General features: G+C 39.3%; 1 protein-coding gene across 2 annotated transcripts in view; it reads left to right on the top strand.

Annotated features, from left to right (window-relative positions):
• LOC126191104 (peroxisomal multifunctional enzyme type 2) overlaps positions 1–24,263 on the top strand; it is a 119,467-nt gene that overhangs the window by 60,087 nt on the left and 35,117 nt on the right. For both annotated transcript variants that reach the window (XM_049931843.1, XM_049931842.1), the window contains 2 exons: positions 11,289–11,412; positions 19,506–19,678. In XM_049931843.1, the coding sequence (XP_049787800.1) occupies positions 11,289–11,412; positions 19,506–19,678 (297 nt within the window). The remainder of the gene's footprint in view (positions 1–11,288; positions 11,413–19,505; positions 19,679–24,263) is intronic.

The following is a 24,263-nucleotide window of genomic DNA, read 5'->3' as shown; positions in this document are numbered from 1 at the left end:
TCCCCTGGGCGTCTATCAAAAACGTAGATGGCTAATTCTCTCATACCAGGAGCAGACATGCCACTAAATTGACGATCTCTATCTGAGTAAATCTTAAAAATGCGCATTTGAAGTAAATATAATTTCAAATGAATCCAGTTACCTTTTTCCTTTTTAAGAATTTGCGTTTTGGAATCCAAATTTTTCCTGAATCCAGTGAATTTGTTGCTTGTTTGAATTGTATTTTTTGTTACATTATCAACAAATCAAGAACATTTGAATGACACCTGTGACCCCTATAGGTGTCAGACAGCAAACAGACTTTAAAACATGACCACAATACAGTAACGCGTCTAAGATGTCATCATTAAGTCAGTATAGAACATGATCCTACAGATCTTACAAGGTCTTAACGTCAGCCTGTAGCTCAGGTGTGCTTAGGAGCGTTGGCTCCGAGCAGTTACCTGCCATTTCAGTATGTTACCAGCCCGCACTCGCACGTTGCTGGGCCGCACTGGAGAGTTGCGCGCCTGCACCGATGCCACAGCGAAAGTGTTAAGCAGAATCATCTTCCTGTATCTCTTTATATTCCTATTTACAGCCTTATTCAATGGTGCTGTAACAGTGTTATGATCACTGATTCCCTGTTCTGCACTGGGTCAAAAAGCTCAGGGCTATTTGTCACCAGGAGATCTAAGCTGTTAACTTCACAAGTTAGTTCTATGATTGACTGCTCAAGGTAATTTTTTGTTAAGCCATTTAGAACTATTTCACATGATTCCTTGTCTCTACTACCCCCTTCTCCCCTTACTCACTTGAGTCTCCCTGCCTGTAGCTGCAGAATTGAAACCATCACCTTAAACTGTAACATGACAAAGAAAATTATGTGAAATATTCTCCAAGCCCCCCACCCCTCCCCCAAAAATGTTCTGCCACTGCTGCTCATGTAACAAGGGGGGGGAGGGGTTGTCTATAAAATCATCCAATGACCCTGTTTGATCCGTCAGATGTACTTCACAAAAAGAAGATAAAAAATTGTTATGCTATGTTGGAAACAAGTGAAGGCTGAATTTGAAATACTTCATTACTCAGAAGTAGGGGGCAGAGCTTCTTCTTACATATTGTGCTCAAGAGTTGATTAGGAAAGTTTACAGTGCTCTCTGGACACGTATGTGAAGCAGCTACGTGTCAAAACATCTCACACAGAAATGAATTATCATTTAACAAATTTTATTTTGAATATGTGTTTGAAAGCAGAATTTTTCAAATGACTTTGAAGATCAAAACCACACAACTCATTCAGTATTGAACAACATTTTCCAGTACTTACAGACTGTCATATGTAGAGTTTGTCACGCTGTTACATGGCTGTTCCACATGTATGAAAGATATATTATTATTCTGAATTGTTGTTGATTGCCACATCTGCATCTTTGAATGATTCAGTAATTTCATTCATTCCCACATGATATTCCATCAATCCCATTGTTGATGGATGTTGAATGAGTCAAGCTGTACATTAACTGGTGGAAGCAGCCACTACAGGCTTCTTCTGTAAAGTATACTAATAACCCAGTACAACTAGTGATAAGCTACTCACATTGACAGCTATAGAAGTTACACCATCTACATAAAAGATAGCAAATGTGGGTACTGGTATTTCATTCAGTTCCTTCCTAGAAGGGAGACAAATAATTTCAATCAATATTCCTCTTGAGATATAAATAAACATACTTGGATAGTTTTCCAGGTGTGTCTACAGATAACAGTAATTTGTTGCTCAGTACATTATGTAAATTACGTGATGAAACATGCCCCTATATTGCTAAAACCACAACTTTAGTTGTTATGCATATTCTGTGTAAATGGAATTAGGCAATTTAATGTTAGGTATTTTAATAGTGCTGCATTTATACACAGCAGTAATACATGTTAAGGTCATAAAGGAGATAAACAGGACCACTTTTTTAAATATACTGTAAAAGCTTGAAACTGTGAACATTGCTGTTTGCTATGAATCCAGTTTAACACAAAAATCTGTCTAGTCACAAGCTGCTACAGCCTAGTCATTGCACTTGAGTGTCAGACTTGGAAATTGGATGCGATTGTTACTCACCCAAGTGCTAAAAAGTGGTGTTGATGGTGTAACAGATGTCAGATGGATGTAATGAAATAGGAGCTACTTTGAGCTGTAATGAAGATTTTACTTGTGTTGCTGTGCTTCATCTTTCCATCTCTAATTAGAAGCAGAATATTGCTATGGAAATTTGAAATTTAACACTTTATAGGTACCTGTTTGTATAAGGGGCATTCAAAAATAAATGAGCCGATGGCATAATTACAGAAATCAGTACCTGTATGTTAGAAGTATTGACCCTGGCTGTTGAGACACTTGTCCCACTGTGACACTAGGCGGTGAATAGCTGTCTGCTGCAGTGTTAACCAGTTCCGCACATACAGCTAGACGTGGTCGTCTGAGGTGAATCATTTGCCCCTCAGAGCCTTTTTAAGGGGACCAAAAATGGCGTAATCACAGGGAGAGAGGTCCAGACTGTATGGAGGGTGGTCAAGAACCTCCCATTTGAATTTCTGCAGGAGTGCCATGACTGTGTTGGCCGTATGAGGCTTTGCATTGTCGTGGAGCAGAATGACCCCACGGGTGAGATTGCCTGGTAGTTTTGATTTGATCACTTGGCGAAGGGTAGTCAAGGTTTGTGAGTAACACTGGGCATTCACTGTTGTCCCGTGCTGCAGGAAGTGAACCAGGAGAATGCCATCTTGGTCAAAGAAGAACATCAGCATAACCTTTCCTGCAATCTTGTGTATAGCCTTGGCATTTTTTGGTGGTGGTGACCCTGGATGCTTCCACTGGACTCTGTTGTTTTGGTTCTGGTTCAAATTGGTGACACAATGAGTCATCTCCAGCCACCACTCGTGCCAGGAACGCATTCCCTTCCCGTGCATGGTGCTGCAGATGAGTAAGACAGTAGGCTATTCGACATGCTTCCTGCGCTGGTTGAAGACTGTGGGGCACACACTTTGCACATGTGTATCATTCCTTCATGATGGTGTGAACACTTCCGATGCTCAATCCAGTCACGGTGGCTGTGGCTTTCACTGTCAGGTGGCGGTCCTGGGTAATGAGTGCATATCTACCAGCTGGACGATGTCATCAGTAATGCAGTGTGGTGCTCCAGACCGTGCATCATCGGCTAACGACACCCGTCCTTCCCTGAAATGCTTGTGCCAAGCCTTGACCCTTGCAAGGGAGTGCAGTGTTCACCGTACACTTGTGACATTCGTTGATGAATGTCCGTTCCTCCTACTTCTTCCGCTGTCAGAAAATGAACAGTACCTCTTTAGCTTCAAAAAAGGTATGACATCTTGAAAGAAATCACTTTTTCACATGGCACAGTTTTTTATTTGAAATAAGCACGTTATTTTATTGGTAATTATCAAATTTAATCCACTGAAAATTATCAATCAAGATCAGACAACATATGCTTACATTAAGTCAGCATGTGGTGATCCACATGGCAGTGTTTAAAAGATCAACATAATTTACATGTGGCTCTTTGCTGATCCATTTGTTAAAATCGAGTGATATGAACACCTGACAGTTCAGAACAGAATTGTTTTTTCAAAGGTATAAAAAGATCTCAATAATCAGTAAAACTTCTGTACCTCAATTAAAAATCCCACTCAGAATTAAAGAACTGAAAGCATGCTCCATCAAACAAGAAGGAGAATCCTGCACAAAATCAAAAAAGAAATGTCTGGTAAACAGAATAAAAACAAGTAAATTTTAAGGTAATTCTGCCTGAAGAAGGAGCCACTGGCGCCAAAAGCCTGCCTAATTGTAATCTGAATAGATTTTTTTATCTATCCAATTATCTTATTCTGTCAAAAATTGATTCTTTTCCAAGTAAATTGTAAGTCACTTGTTAAGTTAGATGTTGGATATGTGTGCATGTTAAAGTCTGCCCATGTAAACTCTCAGATATTCCCAGTTCCTCACCCTCTGAACTGGTTCTCCAACTTGTAGACTGGAAAGTGGAGTTGAAAACTGCACTGACAAAAGGATTATATGCTGCTGTGGTATGAACATGGATTCATAATGAGTTCAGAGAAGCTAAAAAAGCTTAGGGAAGACCCTGGTGTTCGTGTCTACAGGAGAGATATTTTAAACTGGCTGGTGCCTCTGTGCTTACTGGGGCAGGGTTAGCAGTAGGGTGAGTGATGGTTACTACTCTACAACTGCCCGTCACAACAGTATTTCACATAATGTTACACTATAGAACATTTATTTGCCTCTCAGTGAAGCTGTGGATACAGAAGCTCTCTGGCCTTATTTCACAACTCTCACAACCACATCCAATAATAGGAGTTTTAATGCATGTAATAAGTCAGTAAAGTAAAGTCACATGGCAAGAATGGATGGGAGACCCCAAAGGGCAAGTTCAGCTGCCTAATTGGAAAGGTTTTTTCATATCCTCTGCACCTGCAGGCACCTTTCCATCCTGAAGTATGAGAGTTGTGAGATAAGTACATGTATTAAGTTAGGAGGCTGTTGTGTGTGTGTGTGTGTGTGTGTGTGTGTGTGTCATGTTCATGTTGGAGGTGGTGAATGCAACCCAATTAGAAGAGCTATGTCTCACCACTGTGTATGGCAATTACACTTTAATGATGCAATGGGGTCATCCTCCACCACTGTCCTTTCTGACGAACCTCTACTGGAAGTGGTCAGTGACTTGCATCTAAGTGAACTCTTTTCTGTATAAATTCGCCTCTCAGACATGGTAGCTGAACCTGCTGCACAGGTGGCTGGCCATTTCTAAACTCCTTAATGCCGTATGGAACTGAGCAAATCAACATTATGAGGGGACGATGCCGCTGCTACTTTTATCACAGGGCACTTTGGGAGGCAGTTTCTCCTGTTAGAACTAGTCAGCCTTTTTTTGTACTTGACCTGCTTCTGCACGTAATGATGTGGAATTCCGGAATTATTTTCAGCCCTAGTGACAGGAGGGAGCAATACACAGTACTTGCAAAGAGTGCCTTTTATTTTCGTGGAATATGCCCTAGATATGGATTATATCAATCAGTTTTCTTGAAGAATGACGTGTATCGGTTTAAAAATTGTAATTCCTTACCAGAACCCAATAATTTTTGATGACTCCTCCTTTTCAACTTACAGTCGGGTAAGTAGCCCAACATAACAAACTAGGGCATTTTCATGCAGCCATAATTTGTTATAGCTGCATTATTGCCTGCAACACATTCCCACCACATCAAATTATATCCAAAAATTAATTATTTTACAAATAATTTTACTTGGTAAATTAACAGTACAAAAACAATATCTTAACAGCCTATGTCAATGATGGAGTTGGCTTCTGTAAAGAAAAGGAATAATACTCATCTTGGTGCAGGATGATTGGCCCAGGTTATGTTTTAATAAGTTAGTCTCAATTTCAATTTATTGTGCAAGGCGAACATGTACAGTTCATTAATCCAGTCAGTCTCCACAAGCAAAGTCCCAAATGGTGAGCCAAAAGACAGACAAAAACTGAGACTTGTGGTTACTGTTGTAATTAAATTCATAAGTTTCTAATAATGAATACATTCCTACTCTTTTTTGTTAATTCAGTTATTAACATTGTTATAGACAAACAATTTTATAGCAGATTTCTTGTGGTGAAATTTTTTTTCTGAAATCAGTTATATTACAGTTTTTTAAATTTTCTTTTTGCTGACATAAAATATGTTTTCTTTCTTGTCTTTCTTCTCTCATCATGTTTAATACAACAACTATTACTCCCTGAAAGTGCTTTAACACTTGTCCACGTGTATATTGTAATGCAATAGTTTTTACCCTTCTATAATGCTCTAATGCTTTTCTACATATATACAGTAAATTCAGAAACAAACTGTTTTTTTTATAAAGAAGCTAAAATTTGTACAATTTTTGCCAATTTATGTTACATACACAATGTAATAGCTCATACTTGATTTTTGCAAGAATTTTAACTTGTGTAATTACAAAAAATTATGTCAAAGAAGAGCATCCAAAAGTGGTATCCAACTCCACAGAACCATACTAGAATACCAATTTGAAAAAAGAGGTTATTAATAAAAAATGTGTGTATTGAATACTTTACTAATCCAAGATACCATATATTTCAGTTGTTTCTATCTGAAACAGTTACATTTCATCATGAGTGTTCACATGGAGAAGAACCACAGGTGTTTCTGGAGAATTAATGGTTGTCCAGTTTCACCTGTATATAATCGTAGAACTTTGTGCTGATTATCATTGCATTCACTGCTACTACCTTGAAACTTTCACCACATAGAATAGTAATCTTCCTTAATAGGCACAAAAGTGACTTCTAGTCCACTAAGATGTAGAATGAAAGTGGAGTTAAGGGAGGTTGTCTGAAAAGTGGCTCGTAAGTAAGGAATTGATTTTCATGGAAAAGCATACTTTTTGTGTAGTCAAATACAGTGCCCTTTTTTCTTTATGTTCTTGAACATATGTTTATCTATGAGCCCAGATCTCCAGGCTAATTGACGCTAGTCAAGAGACATATCTCTAATAACTGCTGAACTTCTGCAGAGATAGAATTTCACCCTTAGAACTGCTTACAAGGACTGGTCAGCACCACACTCTGTTCCTCTCTGCCAGTGAATGTTGTGTGTCCTTCTGTAATTCATCAGAATATTTAGAGTCTTTGAAGTAAATTCTGGTTAATACTAACATTCATATTGTCATGTTTTTAACTTTTCTGTATGTAGACAACTGCGAATGGCACCCAAAATCATAAAAGTACATAAATGCTCAGTATGAACTAGCGGATAAAAACTGCAGTTCAGTAGCATAAGAGCAAGAACAGTGACTTTTTCAAAATAGCTGCTTTACTTCTAATTTCATACAAAACAGTTTAGAAGTAATTCCCATAATTATTAGTGTGGGGAGATTACCATTGCTTGCAATTGGTTGTTAGTATACTTTACAGATATTACTTGCAGTGGCTGATTTTGGCTGTTAATATGTAACTTGACTCGTCCAATGAATGTGAATGAGGACATGAATGAATAACAAACGTCTGTGACATAAAAATTGTTTCAATGTTATTAAGTGATTTGTATAGTATTTTCAATGCTGATTTCAGGAAAAATAGTGAAAAAATTCCATCACATACAGTTATTTAACAAAGTGCTTTTCTAGTTTTAGCATTTTTTGATATTTCAGCACTCTAGTGAGTTAGGATTTCCATAAACTGTTATTTAGCTGTTTTTATACTAGATATACGTAAAATAAAGAGTAATTAGGAGAAACCAGCAGTATTTTCATGTCAGTGCTTGTCTGTCATGCTGCCCCTTCCCCTGCCATCACCAAGCAGTGAGCTTAAGCTATTGTCCTTCAGTTCACAGTACCCCTTCACCCTGTGCTGTTCACATGTTGCTGTTACTAGTGCTTCAAAGTAGTGACTGTTTTCTTGTGTTGTGAAGTTGTTTTATGGACAATGGCTACCAGAGGATGTATAAACTCGCCAGATTGCTTCTGCTACATTTGTGGTAACTATACCATTAAAAAGCAACAAAGAAACATTTCCGATTTTGTTGAAAAAGTATATTTTGCCTTTTTTGGTATAAAGTTAGGCAATCAGGATAAGCCTTGGGCCCCACACAAAGTTTGTTCAGTGTGTGTTGAAGAACTGAGGCAATGGTTTCAACATAAAAAGCAGTCCTTATCTTTTGGAATACCATTCGTTTGGAGGGAGCCCAAAAATTATAGTGATGACTGCTATTTTTGTTCTTGCAACATACGAGGTTTCAATTTGAAAAATTTCTTACTCTAACATTCAAACAGCCATTTTCCCTGTTCCTCATGGACCTGAAGTATCAATACCCTCTCCTCCAGATTCTTTGGATGATATAGATGATCACGAGCCATTGGCTCAGCAAGGTGATAGTGAAGAAGACAGAGATTGCTACGATCCTGGCACAACCGATCCCATTCCATTCTCCTAACCTGAACTAAACGATTTAGTTAGAGACCTAGGCCTTTCTAAAGAATCGGCAGAGGTTTTAGGATCTAGATTGAAAGATAAACATATGTTGGCTCCGGATTCATCCTTTTCTTGGTATTGATTGAGGGAAAAGGAGTTTGTATCTTTCTTCTCTCAAGAAGGTGACGTGGTGGTTTGCAGTGATGTTCCTGGACTTATGGCACGTTTCAAAATAGAATATGCTCCTGATGAGTGGAGACATTTTATTGATTCTTCAAAAAGAAGCCTTAAAGGAATACTTCTACACAATGGCAATAAGTATGCTTCTATACCAGTTGGACACTCAGTTCACTTAAAAGAATGTTACGAAAACCTTGAACTGGTTTTAAGCAAACTCTGCTATTCAGATTACAAATAGACACTATGTGGTATTTTAAAAGTGCTTTCAATGCCCTTGAGAAAAACCTTACAGGTAGGGGCAAAAAATGTTGAGAGGAAAAGCCTTGTGGATCTCAAAAAGGTTTTACTTCCACCACTTCACATTAAGCTGGAGCTGATGAAACAATTTATTAAGGCACTGCCAAAAGAAGGGGAGTGTTTCAGATATCTTTGTGGATAGTTTCCTGGTTTATCCGAGACAAAGCTGAAAGAAGGAATCTTTGTCGGACCAGACATTAGGAAACTAATGACAGATCCCAACTTTGTGGACCAATGGAAACAAAAGAAAAGGCAGCATGGACATCTTTTAAATTAGTTGTTACCAGTTTCCTAGGAAACAAAAGAAATCCAAACTACAAGACAATCATCACAGACATCCTCGACAACTTTAAGAAGCTGGGCTGTAACATGAGCATTAAAGTTCATTTCCTCCACTCACATCTTGACTACTTCCCTGCAAACCTTGGCGATGTAAGTGAAGAGCTGGGCAAAAGATTCCACCAAGACATCAAAGAAATGGAAAGAATATATCAAGGAAGATGGAACATCAACATGATAGCAGACTGCTGCTGGATGATAAAAGAGATGATCCTCAACAAGTCCACAGCCAAAAAAAGCAATAAAAGAAGCTTCGACAGAAAGCAAAAGTGTTACTATAAGGACTTATGAGCTTAAAGAGAAATGAAAGTGTACTGGAAATGTAGTTTAGAACGTGATTTATAAATAAAATAAAATTTTTATAACGTTGGAAAAAATGTGATAAATTGCTTAAATTTTCGTATTATACCCAAAAATACTCCCTTCTTTGTGGTGAAACCTGACAGGATAGAAAAAAATGTATTGCATTTTTTGAAATCAGCGCTGAAAAGTACATAAAATTCAGTTATCAAATTTCAAACAACTTTAAAAAAATATTTTTTTTGCAGACCTGTGTAATCAGATCCAGTGCAGTTTAAAATAGAATGTTAAAAAGGGAGTGAAAGACATCTTCCTAGCTGGTTTGAATAAAATCTGGCTGATTGAAAGCCTGGAAACACTTTGCATTGTTTGCAGTCTACTGCATTTTTGATCAAAGTTCCTTCAAATTAATTTCTTTGTATCTCATCCAAAAAGTCATCTGTCAAGAAAAGAGAAAAACAATATGTTCATTGTAATAAGACCATACATTGTATTTCCATTAGACGGTTTATTATAGTTTCTCTTCTTCTTAACACGAATAACATAAACAACCTGTTGACAAAAATAAGGGGATCTTTATCTTGATCAGTGTGGTTATAGTATACAATATACAAATCTTAACGGGATAAGTCAATAGAAGGAGCGATCTGTATGGTTTCAGGAGAGACAGATGAACAGTAATCTTGCAAGTCAAGTTAGAATTATTGCATGCAGCTTGCTGAAAAAGTTAGTGTTTGTAAATTGAGTGTCTGAAATGTACAAGGGACAGTTAAATGAAAAAGAGAGAGATGGAAAAAAAGTAAGTGAACTGTTTATTATTTCGAAATTGTTTGCCATAACTGTTAATACACTTATCCCTCTGTGAGATGACAATATATATGAGAGAGAACGAAGAGCTGATAAGAGGGTTCCTGTGAAATTCTGAAATGACTTTGTTCTTTCAAAAGAATGACATGGTAACAATTATAAAATATGATGTTTATGTGCAAATTTCAGTAATATGCAGCAATTGGAAGATGGGGCATAGAGTCCATTTTTGTACATTGATTACTACAATGGAGCAGAAACAAGAGCTCGTGTGGTAATAAATTGAAGCTTTTTTTTATTTGACAGTGTGTTTGCAGGATTTGTTCTCTTGAGTAGCTGTTTTTTGAAATTCTCTTTCTAGGGCACAGCTTTCGCAGTTTTGTGCAGATAAAAGAAAATCTGTCTAAGACAAAAGCTGATCTGTGTAGCCACCAACTATTGCTACCAAAGGAAACACATTTCATTTCCTGGAATGGTTGATAGGGCACACACCACAGTTACATTTGTAAAAGCTGTGAGCATAACCACAGATTGACGTGGTAGAGCAAGTCTCTGTAAGCTTTTCAAAAGAATTAAAAAAAGTTCATCACTCACCTCTGTGCAGGATTTTGTACTGTTGTACCTGCCCACTAAATGTACAAAAAAATATGTCTTTAAAATGTCTTAAATGTGGAGATTTCTGCATCTCTCTTACATCTGTGATATGGTCCAAACATGATTTCTCATCTCAAAATTTTGTTTGCTTAGCAGTCACCAGTTGCTGAAATGTTCTCGATGAAAAAGCTTCTTGAGGAGCTTTTACTAGAGGGTTCGGATAGAATGGAAATGGCATTATTTTTGAAAAATTATGAAGCAAGTTTTAACAAAAAGCAGGTACTTCTATTACTTTCTCAAGAAGCTCTGAGTGATCCTCGTATTATTAGTATTGTAAAGTTTTTTCTCATGAAAAGTGAAACATGTGTTATAAACAAAATGGAGAAAATTACCGGTGGAGGAGTAATAGTGTGGAGACAGTATTGCAGAGAGAATCACTTTGGGAATATGTGTGAAGAAGTAGTAGTGACTAGCAACATAGTCCTCATGCAGGGGAATGGAGAGTGAAAAATATTTAAATAATTTCTCTGTATCTTGACATGATTTTTTTAGTTTCCTTCAGTGCCTTTCCATTTCTCCTGTTTTCTTTTCGTTTTTAACAACTAAATATTCGCTTTTGAATATATTTGTGTACTTTCATGACAATGTCTTACTTTTTGTAAATGTTAATTTTTATATTGCTTGTATTTGAATATTTTATGTGTAAATACTTCTATAAAAAATTATGCTGTCCTGATAACTGTGCTTGACGTCACTGTAAGTTTGTATACTTTACAGGTCCTACATGGAGAGCAATATCTGGAGGTCCTAAAACCTATTTCTACTTCTGGAAATCTTAAATCAGTGGCATATGTTGCAGATGTCCTGGATAAAGGATCAGGAGCAGTTATTCTTGTAAACAGTAAGTACAAAAAAGAAAGTACTTGAAACTGAACTGTATTGATGTAACTGCAAGAGGCTGAACAAAATGCAACAACCTGAATCGATTCCAGTGTGAAACTAAACTTCTGTATTTTTGTAATAACTAAATTTTTGCACTCATATTTACCATGTTCACAGATAATGCCTCTAAATGAAGTGCATCCTATATATCCTCAGTGATTAAAGCACTATATCTATACCATACCTGAAGCTGAATGTACTCGCCTGAGCACAATGTGCTGTAGTCACCCCCTTCATAGTAAGATATCCTTTGCCCTGCATCAATAAAGTTATGTTGTCTAAGTGATTCACTGGTGAGCCACTGCTGCTTGTTAATGGACAACAAGAGTGACACTGAGAGTATAATCAATGAGTAAATTCCTAGACCTCCAGAAAAAGGGAAATGGTGCACAAACATTCCTGTTCAACTTAAAACTACCTAGTACCGGCTGTTGCAGGAAGAATTAGGAAACAAATACCAGGTCACAAATTTCTTAAAGTGAAGTATATGTCTTAGCTGAGTGATAGAAGAACTTTGCAAAAAGAGGATCAAATTGTAATGGTGTGTGGACTGTCAAACAGTGTACCGACAGGGAACAGAGTTACAATGTTTCGAGTGGCCTGGTAAAGATAGTTTCTGCAAAGAACTTAACAAATGTTGATTCCATTCCTGATTTGAGGCATTGTGATAGGTCCCAGTTGAACAACTCTGTAAGTTGGGTTAGCATGGAGTTAAATCAATTGCTTCTGTCAGTTACAGGGCTGAACATCAGTTTAGTTTCTGTTGATACTATTGGTCGGAGGGTTACGAAACATGGCTTACATCTCATTAGGAAAGGGAAGGAGAAACTGGCTGGATTTATAGCTGAGTCTGTAACAGTGAGCACTGCCCCTTGTGGGAATATCTCTGTGATCACTGGTATGAGGGCAGTGCCTTTTTAGGATAAACTCAGATTTCAGGTTATCAGTGTTAAAGAAATTATGACAACTGAAAATTTTGAGGCTGAAATGGTTGACAATAAAAAAAAAAAAGGAGACTGAAATAAGATTATTGCATCAAAGAATTATATGACTAAAAATATAGTCAGTAAAGTTCTGGTTGTTCAGATGAGCTGCAGCCTAAATGGCATGTGGATATAATATGTATTCCTGAACAACATTGGACCATTGAAATAGGAGTGCTGAATATGGGTGGATATAAGTTAGCATCCAGCTACTGCAGGAGGAAGTAGGACTTTCTACTTATATAAAAGAAGGAATACAAACATAGGAGATGAGGTACTGGCAGAAGTAAGGCTGTGAGGACAGGGCGTGAGTCGTGCTTGGGTAGCTCAGTTGGTAGAGCACTTGCCCGCGAAAGGTAAAGGTCCCGAGTACGAGTCTCGGTCTGGCACACAGTTTTAATCTGCCTGGAAGTTTCATATCAGCGCACACTCCACTGTCGAGTGAAAATTTCATTCTAGAAACAACCCCCAGGCTGTGGCTAAGCCATGTCTCCGCAATATCCTTTCTTTCAGGAGTGGTAGTTCTGCAAGGTTCGCAGAAGAGCTTCTGTTAAGTTTGGAAGGTAGGAGACGAGGTACTGGCAGAAGTAAGGCTGCGAGGACAGAGCGTGAGTCATACTTGGGTAGCTCAGATGCTAGAGCACTTGCCCGCGTAAGGCAAAGGTCCTGAGTTCAAGTCTCGGTCCGGCATACAGTTTTAATCTGCCAGGAAGTTTCATATCAGCGCACACTCCGCTGTAGAGTGAAAATTTCATTCTGAATACAAACATACAAACAATGGTACCTTTAGATTTTGCAATCAGTTGCAGCTTGAAGATTGTTCAAAGGAAGCAGAAATGCATTGAAACTGTAAATGACAATTTTGAGTTATTTATGAAAGAAAATGATGCATCAGTGACCTTCTTAATTTTCAAATAGAATGTGGTAATACTAATCAGAGATGGTAAGTTAATTTTTCAAAGCATCCCTATTCAAATATGGGCAGAAACAAAATAGGTTAATCCAAATTAAGCTTTGGACAGAGTGGTACATACATGGTAGAGAAAATATCCAAATAATTCAAGTGCTGCATGAAGCTGCTGAATCCATGCTGTTGTGCTGCAGGATAGACTCTGACACCTGTACACATTAATTAACTCATAATAGAAATGTGAGAGCAGTTGCCAGTTTATAAAAATATTGTGTTTGCATATAATTTGACATTTGAACCGTGTGTCTTCAGGGGCGGCTTTGAATTGGATGAAACAAGTCTTGCAAGTCACAGGTCCTGTGACAGTAGCCCATTCGTGAGACAAATTGTGTCACATGAGTAACAGTAAGAGTAATAATCATACCATGTGAAAAGAAGGAAAAGAGAACAAACAAAACACTGTGTGGAGACAATGCTGCTACATGTAATTCCTATTCATTTCTGACTATTGTGGCTTAATGGGGAAATGTGTCATTGGGTTAGTGATCAGGGCACCACCTGGTGATGACGGAATATTCTAGTTTGTTTGTGACTAACGGTTATTCATAAGTACATCTGAGGTATAAGAGGATGGATGCGTGAAAACTACAAGACATGCAGAAAAATGATGTGTATTGGTGGATAGAGCAACTCTCCAAGATTCAGTTAGTAATACACACTCTGGTGTAATTCCAGAATGCACTACAAGGGGGCAGGCATGTAAGAACATGTAGAAAATCATCCACTTGTATAGTGACAATGAATTTGTTCATACATGTTGACAGGCCAGCCAGTGAGCAGACCTGCAAATGGGCTGCTGCTGTTGCACCTTTCCAAGCTTTGGAGAGGTTATTTCAGTGAATTGCATACATCTATTGACATTTTCTGTGTCACAAAGGAGCCCAAGTTGAGTATCTGTAATTTGAGCTACAAACTTGGAGAGCTGCTGTATCCATTGATGTGTGTCTGTTCTGTGTATGCCTTGTGGTTTTTGGACAGTCATCTTCTGAAACCCTGGAGGTATATATAAATATGTGGTATGGAAATTTCTGGCATCCTATAATAATTTAGGAGTAAAGGTTTTGAGGGTTTGTGTTGGGTCAAGCGGCTTAGGGGGCAGGGAGCATGAAGGAAGGATGGGAAACAGTAGCTGGCAGTTCAGAGGAAGTCACCAGGTGTGCAAGATACGAATGTGGAAGGGAGAGGCAGCAGTTGCCCAGGTCAAGAATGCAGCACACTTACACTGGAGTCTTTGGGTTTGTGCAGTGCACTGTGGTGGTGTGAGCGATTGGTTGGGAGTAGATGACAGAACAGAGGAAGAGGAGACTGTTGGGAAGAAGTTGTGAGGGCAAGGTGTTAGCAAAGATTGAGACCAGTAGTATTATGGGAATAAAGGATGTGCTGCAAGGAGAACTCCCATCTGTGTAGTTCAGAGAAACAGGGGCTGGGGGAAGGATCCAGATGACACAGGTTGTGAGGCAGCCCGTGGCCACAGTTTGGCAGTGGCCATAGCCTGGAATAGTATATCCTGGGTGAGTGAGTGAGACAAGTCTTGCGCCTAGACCTTCCACAGAGATATGTATGACCCATGTGACGAGGGGTTGTGAATTTAGGTGGCATTGGGATAAATCAAGATATTGTGTCGGTTGGGTGGGCAGTGGAATAACAGTTTAGGAGGGGTAGGGAGGATTATGTGTAGGAATCCCCCATTTCTGGGCAGGATGAGAGATAGACACAGCTCTTTCTAAGGATTTGGTTCAGTTGCTCTAGTCCATAATGATAGCGGGTGGTGCTCTTTTGAAGCTGGTTCTTGGGAGTAGTATGGCCATCCTGATTTAGGTTTTCTGTGAGTTTCCTAAATCGCTCCAGGCAAATGCCAGGATGGTTCCTTTGAAAGGGCGCGGCTGACTTCCTTCCCCGTCCTTTGCTAATCCGATGAGACCGATGACCTCGCTGTCTGGTCTCCTCCCCCAAACAAACGAAACCAATCTTGGGAGTAGTAGGAGGATTAGCGGTATTTGAGGATAGCGCATGGGAAATGGTTTGTAGACTGTGAAACCCTTTATGATACCTTCAGCATATTGACCAAAGGAGTTCTCATCACAACAGATATGCTGTCCATGAGTCGCCAGCCTGTACAGGAGTGATTTTTTGGAGTGGAACGGATGACGGCTGTCAAAATGTTTGTACTGTTCATGGTTAGTGGGCTTGATGTGGGCAGAGGTATGGATGGAACAATCAGAATGGTGGAAATCAATATCCAAGTAGGTGGCATATTGGTGTGACAAAGACCAGGTGAAATGAATGGTAGAGGTCATGAGGCTGCAAAAGAATGAGGATAGGGTGTTTTGATCCTGGCTACAGATCATGAAGATATCATCAATGAACCTGAAATAGACAACAGGTTTGGGACACTAAAAAATTTTTCATCAGCTGATGCATAAACAGACTGGTATAGGAAGTTGCTGTCTATGAGCTCATGGCCATGCTGCGGATTTGTTTGTATATTTTCCTCTCAAAGGAGAAGTAGTTATGAGTGAGGATATAATTGGTTACTTACATAAGAAATGAGCTACTGGGTTCGGAATAAGAATAATGTTGGGAGAGGTAGTGTTTAATAGCAGTAAGGCAATGGATGTGGGGGATGTTAGTGTATGGGGAAGTGGCATCAACCGAGTTGAGTATGGCTCTAGATGGTTATGGGGTAGGAATGGTAAAGAGTTGGTGAAGGACGTTCTTATTTTTAATATGATATGCTAGGCTGTAAGCAGTTGGTTAGTGGTATTAGTCAACAAGAGCTGAGGTTCTTTCAGTTGGATACAGTAACCAGGTACAGTGTGGGGTACAGGATTGTTGGGTTTATGAGTTTTGGGAAATATGTAGAAAGTGTGTGTGTGTTTGTTTTTGTGTTTGTGTTTGTGTGTGTCGGGGGGGGGGGGGGGGGGGGCGAAGGTAGATGATTCTGTGATGGTTCTAATGATTTGAATATGGATTGAATATTATACTGAACTTCTGGGATGGGATCACTGTGGTAGAGCTTGTAGGTGGAGTAGTCAGACAGTTGTCAATAACTTCTGTCAGGTAGTCACTGCAATTTGTGGCGACAGTGATGGAGTTTTCGTCTTCAGTTAGGATGATTAAATCAGGATGTATCTTGAGATTACCGATTGCTGTTCTTTCTTCAGTTCAGAGGTTTTATGTTCTTGGGAAGGAATTTGGGGAAGGATGGTGAGGTCTAGTTGGAGGTAAGGAGTTGGTGGAAGATAACCTAGTGGTGATTAGGTGGGAGGCCATGGTTGGATGGCAGTACAAACTGAGAAAGGCAAGGTTAAATATTGGGATTAGGTTGGCTTGGTTGGAGGGATTGTGTACTGTGTCAGTGTGTAGACAAGAGTCCTGTTTACATTTAAGATGTTACAACAGAGTGAGCCACTGTACAAGACATCAGACTGTGTTTAGCTAGCTTCCTTTTGTGCTATTATTCCAGTAGACCTGCTGTCCAGCACATCAGAAATATGTACAGTGAACATAATAGAATAATAGAAGATTTTGCAAATTTTTAGTCTTGACTTTTCACATTAGATTCTAGTCAGTCTAGTCTCACATTTGCTATGTGCTGTTTGTTTGATGATTCCTCTTTACTGGGTTTTGCTTTAAACAACAGTCAAAGCCTCAATCAACTCAAATGCTTGTGGACAAAGTGAGTATTAACAAGCCAAGCAAATCCGGTTGTAATCTGCTGGTGCCTATACATATAACAATATGCACACAAGTCAATACCTCGCTTAAGGTACCGCAGAACCATCCAATTCTCCACAAAATAAGAGCAACAACCCAATTATCTCTGGGAGTGCTTTCCAACCACTAGCATGATGGCATGGACGAAATTCAGATAATTTTCAATATAATCAATTTCACCAATGACTACCACTAAAACAAAGATGTGGCTCTACAGTTCCTTTCACGTAGTACATAAACGATTACCCTTCCACATGACACATAAGTGATTAATCATTACTTCCTCCCACAAAATATTACTATTCAATAAAGATCTCCCTTGCCAGTACTAAACAATTCATAGGAGTGAATGCTACTTGAACAAAGTCAGTCATAAATCAGTCTTAGGAGAAAAAAATCTTACAGCCACAACAGTTAACAGTAGTTTCTATAAGTCTGCTTATCAGAATGTCTGGCCTCGCCATATCAGAAATCAGACTTCAACCAAGATGGACTATGACCTGTCATCTTCTGATGAACTGATTCCTACAAAGCTCATACATGGACTGCCTTTCTTCTCAAGTAAAAGTAATTTGGAACCATCATTGTTAACAAACATGTTATGCCACCTTGAGTTTTGACAATGATTTCATTATTATTATTGGGCTTCAGCAAGCTCAAGCGGCTGCCAGCTACTCTGCAGTGTCATTACATCTCTGGTTTTTGCAATGACCAGTGGATGCCTCACTCCTTCATGCACTAGTCTCCTTTTGGCCTCCAGTGAAATGTGTATCTAGAATGTTGTTACAGCAAACATACACAATATATAATACACATATTTTTACATACAAAAACCTTGTTTCCTGACCCATATGCATACAGATGCCTAACAAGACTAAAGACATACGTTTCTGAATTGGTGCAGATAGATATGCAGGAATTCACTGGGGATAAGATGTTGTTGGGTGGAAGGAGGGAGGCAAAACAAAAAATAAAAGTGCAAACTAAAAGAGATGTGGGAAATGGCCAAATGAAAGCAATAGATGATTGTAAATGGACCTGTGGGTAGCAAGGTGTGGGTCTGGGAAATAAAAATGCAGGAAGAAATTGTGTTGTGGTTTTGAAAGTAGTCACCCGTTCCTCCCAACACAACCACTTGAACTTCAACATGGTGTCAGTATATGGTTCCCAGTGGAATCCAACTCAAGAAGAATGAATAAGTTAGTACTGTATTATTATGCCACAGGAGCACTGAGATTTGTTACAAACAGAAAGAACCATCAAAATGTAAATACTGAAGCTGCTTAATTGACAGAAGCTGCACTTGTAAAAGGTTGTACATGCACACACTCCTTGTATGTGGTGTGTACTCACTACCTATGATTCAGTGGCAGCTGAATGGGTTGTGTGTCCTCACTACCTATGATTCAGTGGCAGCTGAATGGGTTGTGTGTCCTCACTTTCTGTTTATTGTTCCCGTCTAGGAGTTTCCATTATCATAATGGCAGTTTGTTAGCTGATTTAATGCAAATTGTAATAGTTGCTGTTCAGTCTTTGATCTGTAGCTTCTTCTTTTACAAAAGGTTTTTTTTTTAATTTTGCTCATTATTGGTCTTAATTATGAGGGTTGGAACTTCGATAGTGGCAACTATTTATTCACAACTGATACAAAAGAGTTAAATGTTTGCACCTGTTACTGTCCTTCAAAGTAGTCACCAGCCTTGTGAGCCTTGTGTAGAACCCATTGCCAGTGATGTGGAAGGCGTAGTATACCGTTAGCAGAGCCTGTTCTGTTGATGGTGCGAATGGAGTGGTCTACTACCTGTCTAATCTCTGGAACAGTTCTGAAGTGAATGCCAGGAAGTTGTTCCTTCATCTTTGGAATCAAATCAAAGTCACAAGGACTTAAGTCTGGGGAGTATGGTGGATGGTACAGTACTTCAGAGTCCCATTGACTGAACAGAGCAGCCACAGCTTGCACTGTATGCACCTGTGCATTGTCGTGCAAAATGATGGGTGGGTTGCACAGAAAGTGTTGCCACTTTTTTCGCAAAGCTGGTCACAGGTGATGCTCCAAGAATGAACAGTAATACTGTGCATTGACAGTCTGCCGTTGAGGAACGTAATGCGTTATGAAACACCATCACAGTCATACGGAAGAATCAACATAACTTAAGATCGCTACATTCGCACCCTCAACAGAACAGGCTCTAATAATGGTATACTATGCCTTCCACATCGCTGGCAACTAATTCTACGCAATGCTGGTGACTACTTTGAAGGACAGTAACAGGTGCAAACATGTAACTCTTTTGTATCGGTTGTGAATAAATAGTTGCCACTATTTAAGTTACAAACCTCATAGAATGATTAAATTAATTTTGCTCTGTTTTATAATTCTAGTTGAGAGTTTTGATGAAAGTGGTGAGAAGGTGGCACAAGGGCAGATGGTTGTCTTTGCTGTTGGATGTGGTGGTTTTGGAGGCAAGAGATCATCAGATAAGCAGATACCAGCACTGTCACACCCTAATCGGTCACCAGATGCATCATTGAGCCAGAAAACTATTGAAGATCAAGTAAGAACTGTTTGTTTTTAATGTAATTTTTTGTGTCAGTGCACCTTTTCTTTATTGTTGGGTATCTGTTTCTACAAGGAGTGATATCACAAGATTTTGACACTTGTTTATGGTAACTGAACCCTGGTTAATGTAATGCAATTGAGGTACATGATTTTTGTGTATAACGGCATTTTGAATTGCATGCCAATGAACTGCTTGTAAATAATTCAACCCATTCCATACCAAGAAGTCTTTTCCATACAGCGGGCCACCTGTGGATGTTGCCCTGTAAAGATGAGCAGTCCATCTCAAAATATACCATAAGTCTCACTGAGACCTTTACAGAATAAAATTACCCTACTTAACCTGTACAAAAACAGCTCTCCCATACCTTATCTCTCCAGTCTTCCACCACCTACCAAAGCCCTACCATCTGACCACAAAGGAGCATTCCAGAACTGCAGCAACCAAATCAAATTCTCCACCAGAGTTTTGACTACCTCTCATCATGCCCTGAAATTAAGAACGTCCTACCCACTACCTTTCCCACCCCTACCACAGAGGTATTCCGCTGCCCATGGAACCTACACAGTATCATCACCCATCCCTACTCTGCTCCTGCTTCCCACCCCTTGCTTCAAGGTTCATATCTCTGTAATAGACATAGGTACAGGACCTGAAAGGGACATGAAAGGGAAACAGTGGTTGGGAAGGGAGTGAAACAGGGTTGTAGCCTCCGGATGTTATTCAGTCTGTACATTGAGCAAGCAGTAAAGGAAACAAAAGAAAAATTCGGAGTAGATATTAAAATCCATGGAGAAGAAATAAAAACTTCGAGGTTCGCCGATTACATTGTAATTCTGTCAGAGACAGCAAAGGACTTGGAAGAGCAGTTGACCGGAATGGACAGTTTCTTGAAAGGAGGATATAAAGTGAACATCAACAAAAGTAAAACAAGGGTAATGGAATGTATTTGAATTAAGTCGGGTGATGCTGAGGAAATTAGATTAGGAAACGAGACACTTAAAGTAGTAAAGGAGTTTTGCTATTTGGGGAGCAAAATAACTGATGATGGTCATAGTTGAGATGATATAAAATGTAGACTGGCAGTGGCAAGGAAAGTGTTCCTGGAGAATAGAAATTTGTTAACATCGAGTATAGATTTAAGTGTCAGGAAGTCATTTCTGAAAGTATTTGTATGGAGTGTAGCCATGTATGGAAGTGAAACAAGCAGAAGACGAAAGGATGTGGGTTTTAAGGGAGAGGGTAAGGAGTCATTCCAATCCTGGGAGCGGAAAGACTTACCTTAGGGGGAAAAAGGGACAGGTATACACTCGCACACACACACATATCCATCCGCACGTACACAGACAGGTCTATCGACCTGCCAGTGCTTTCGTTTGGTAAGTCACATCATCTTTGTTTTTAGATATATTTTTCCCACGTGGAATGTTTCCCTCTAAAAAGAAAGATGATGAGACTTACCAAACAAAAGCGCTGGCAGGTCGATAGACACACAAACAAACACAAACAAACACACAAAATTCAAGCTTTCGCAACAAACGGTTGCTTCGTCAGGAAAGATGGAAGGAGAGGGAAAGACGAAAGGATGTGGGTTTTAAGGGAGAGGGTAAGGAGTCATTCCAATCCCGGGAGCGGAAAGACTTACCTTAGGGGGAAAAGAGGACAGGTATACACTCGCACACACACACATATCCATCCGCATATACACAGACACAAGCAGACATTTGTAAAGGCCTATTTCAGTCTTGTACTGCTATGAGCAGAAACTGATCATGTTGTGTACTTAATTTGAGCAACGACAACCACAGGTGTAACTTAGTTCAAAAATCTTGGAAATCCAGCAGTGCTGAACTGTATTTAATCTGGAGCACTTTTCTTTTTAGTTAATTGATACTGACCAGAAATCAGACACACACTCTATCAGCTTAACAAAAAAAAAAAAAAAAAAAAAAACTTGTGGTGAGTAAACTTGCTCAAAAGTCACCATTGTAAATATTCTGCATAAACATGACGGCTACCACAGTCTATTGTAAATAAAGGAAATGCTGAAAACTAAAAACTGGCTTAAAAGTGTATTTTCATAATGTATTATAATGGCAGAGCCCACTATAAAGGAAATGCTGAAAGTGTATGTAATCCTTTTCATACCAGCATAGTATTCACCTAATCGGATGTGGAAAACTGCCTAAAAACCACATCCAGGCTTGGCAGCATACCGGCCCTTGTTGTTAGGTCATTGGCTAAGTTCAATCCAGAGCCTGCCCAAATCTCGGAAGCGGTGTCTAACACACGTGGCTTTTGGGTGGTTATATACAAACACTGTAACCTTAGCACCCAGTAGGGACAGCTTTCTTGACAAGTAAGGCTAATAAGTGCAAAGCTGTAAAGCGGTGCAAATCAACCAAATATGAAAACTTTAATAAACAGCCAGTGTTAAGGAATCTGGAGAAACTTGCTGACTTCACATTATAGCATTGTAGAATAGAATCTCATGATGCAGTCAAACAGATAAATGTATTCTGAAGATAAATCATTATAATTTTAGAAGCCTTGGAAGGTACAGTGATGACATAATTAGTTTTGTAGTCTTCCATTTGTGATCTGTGCTGATTTTGATAAAAGCTCTCTGATGTAGTAGTATTGACTGTAAAATGGGAAGGCTGCAATGTGAAGTTAGTAGTTACAGTAGTGACATATTTGCAATATTCGCAACAATAAGTTCAAAATGTAAAATGAAAACCTAGTAATCAGGCCATCAGGAGCAAATGTTGAGACACTCCTAAATAAACTTACAGAACTGATTGTGTAGGCAACAAATAATGGAAAAAAGAGACTGTGCAAACATTGTAGGTGTTGTAACTGCGACCGGTGTAGCAATGACGGAAAGCGCGGCAGGACCCGTGGAGAGGCCGATGAACAAAAACGCAACAGGGGAGGACGGACACAAACAACAAAGGACAGAACGAATACAAGATCGGACAACGGAGTCACAAGGAAACAAACACGTCCACTCGTACACAGAAAAAGGAAGTAAACGGTCTAACGTGAGGCGAGGTGTCAACCGACGTACTCGTGATTAGACTGGCTGGCTGAGCGAGAGGCAGGCACTTAAGTATGCTATCGGGGGCGTCGCTATTGGCCGCTGGAACCACGTGTTCTGCTGTGGCGCCCTCACACTAAAAGCGGGCCAGGAGGCGCGCGCCGCCACAGCTTACGGTGCGATGGTACAGAGACCTCTATGGGTCTTCGATGTCCATGATGCCTGGCACGGATTCAAATTCTACGGCACGCGGTACCAGAGTAGGTATTAGGGCCATAAACATCAATGCACTGTCAGTAGAGAAAAATTACATTTGGCCTGACTCCACTGATAAATGTGCCAGCTGAGGAAGCCTGGATAACATAGTAAGTAACACAATGTGCATCTGCTTCTGTATGTATGTATGTTCAGTGAACCATGTTGTAGAAAGCAGCCCATTGTGGGATATGGCACAGTATTTATTGCAAGTGTGTGTGAAAGCACTACTTTTTTTATTGGATATCGCAACAGTGCACTACAAAATGGTGTGATAACCTAACCTAACCTAACCTAACTGACAATAAAATTTGCTTTCACATTTAACTTTGAAATAATTCAAGAAGCTTAACACACTAACATAAATTGTGCAGATGGTTTCTTACTTCTGATTCCTTTGCAGTTGGGGTAGTTGTTAAAATTTGCTTCATTGCACTTGAAATAAGGTAGCAATCTGAGGCTTGTAAGACAATGTCATACATGCACTATAATATGTAGATGGAGTCGGCATGGTTATTATTAGATTCAGCACTGTTAAAGTTAGATGATGGTGAACTTCGTATACCCAAACTGTCTCCATGTAGTGTTCTGTGCGAAAGTGTGCGAATGTTTACTAAATGTTGTGTAATTGTGATGGGATGGGATGTTGGTACCAGCATAGTATTCACCTAATCGGATGTGGAAAACTGCCTAAAAACGACATCCAGGCTTGGCAGCACACCGGCCCTTGTCGTTAGGTCATTGGCTAGGTTCAATCCAGAGCCTGCCCAAATCTCGGAAGCGGTGTCTAACACATGTGGCTTTTGGGTGGTTATATACAAACACTGTAATAAAGGATGCAGATACAAGAACTGTAATAAAGGATGAAGGGTGATTTTTGTCCACTTTCACATGGTAGTAGAGTATAACTTTTCTCACATACATCAGTTCTGATAAACAACAACACGCTTGTGCTGCATAATGTTCACCACTAACTCATTCGATACTAACTCAGCATAATACTGAACTGAACTGCCATGGGCTCAGGTGCCCAACTAAATGTTCGATGACAGTAGGCATTTCATAAGACATTATTTATATGTTTGATAAATAGATTCATAATTAAATTTTACAACTTGGTAGGGGGCTGGATATGCAGCTTTGTTCATAAAAATATATTGACATATTTCATGCGAACCAAACTTTGGCAGCCACAAGCCTTAACACATAATTTAGTAAGATTTCCTTATGTTACAATCAGCTTTGAAAAATGTTAATTTATACTATTTTAACTATGTTACAATT

Source organism: Schistocerca cancellata, chromosome 6, assembly GCF_023864275.1.
Source record: "Schistocerca cancellata isolate TAMUIC-IGC-003103 chromosome 6, iqSchCanc2.1, whole genome shotgun sequence".
NCBI lineage: Eukaryota > Metazoa > Arthropoda > Insecta > Orthoptera > Acrididae > Schistocerca > Schistocerca cancellata.
This window is presented reverse-complemented; position numbering and strand designations above follow the sequence as displayed.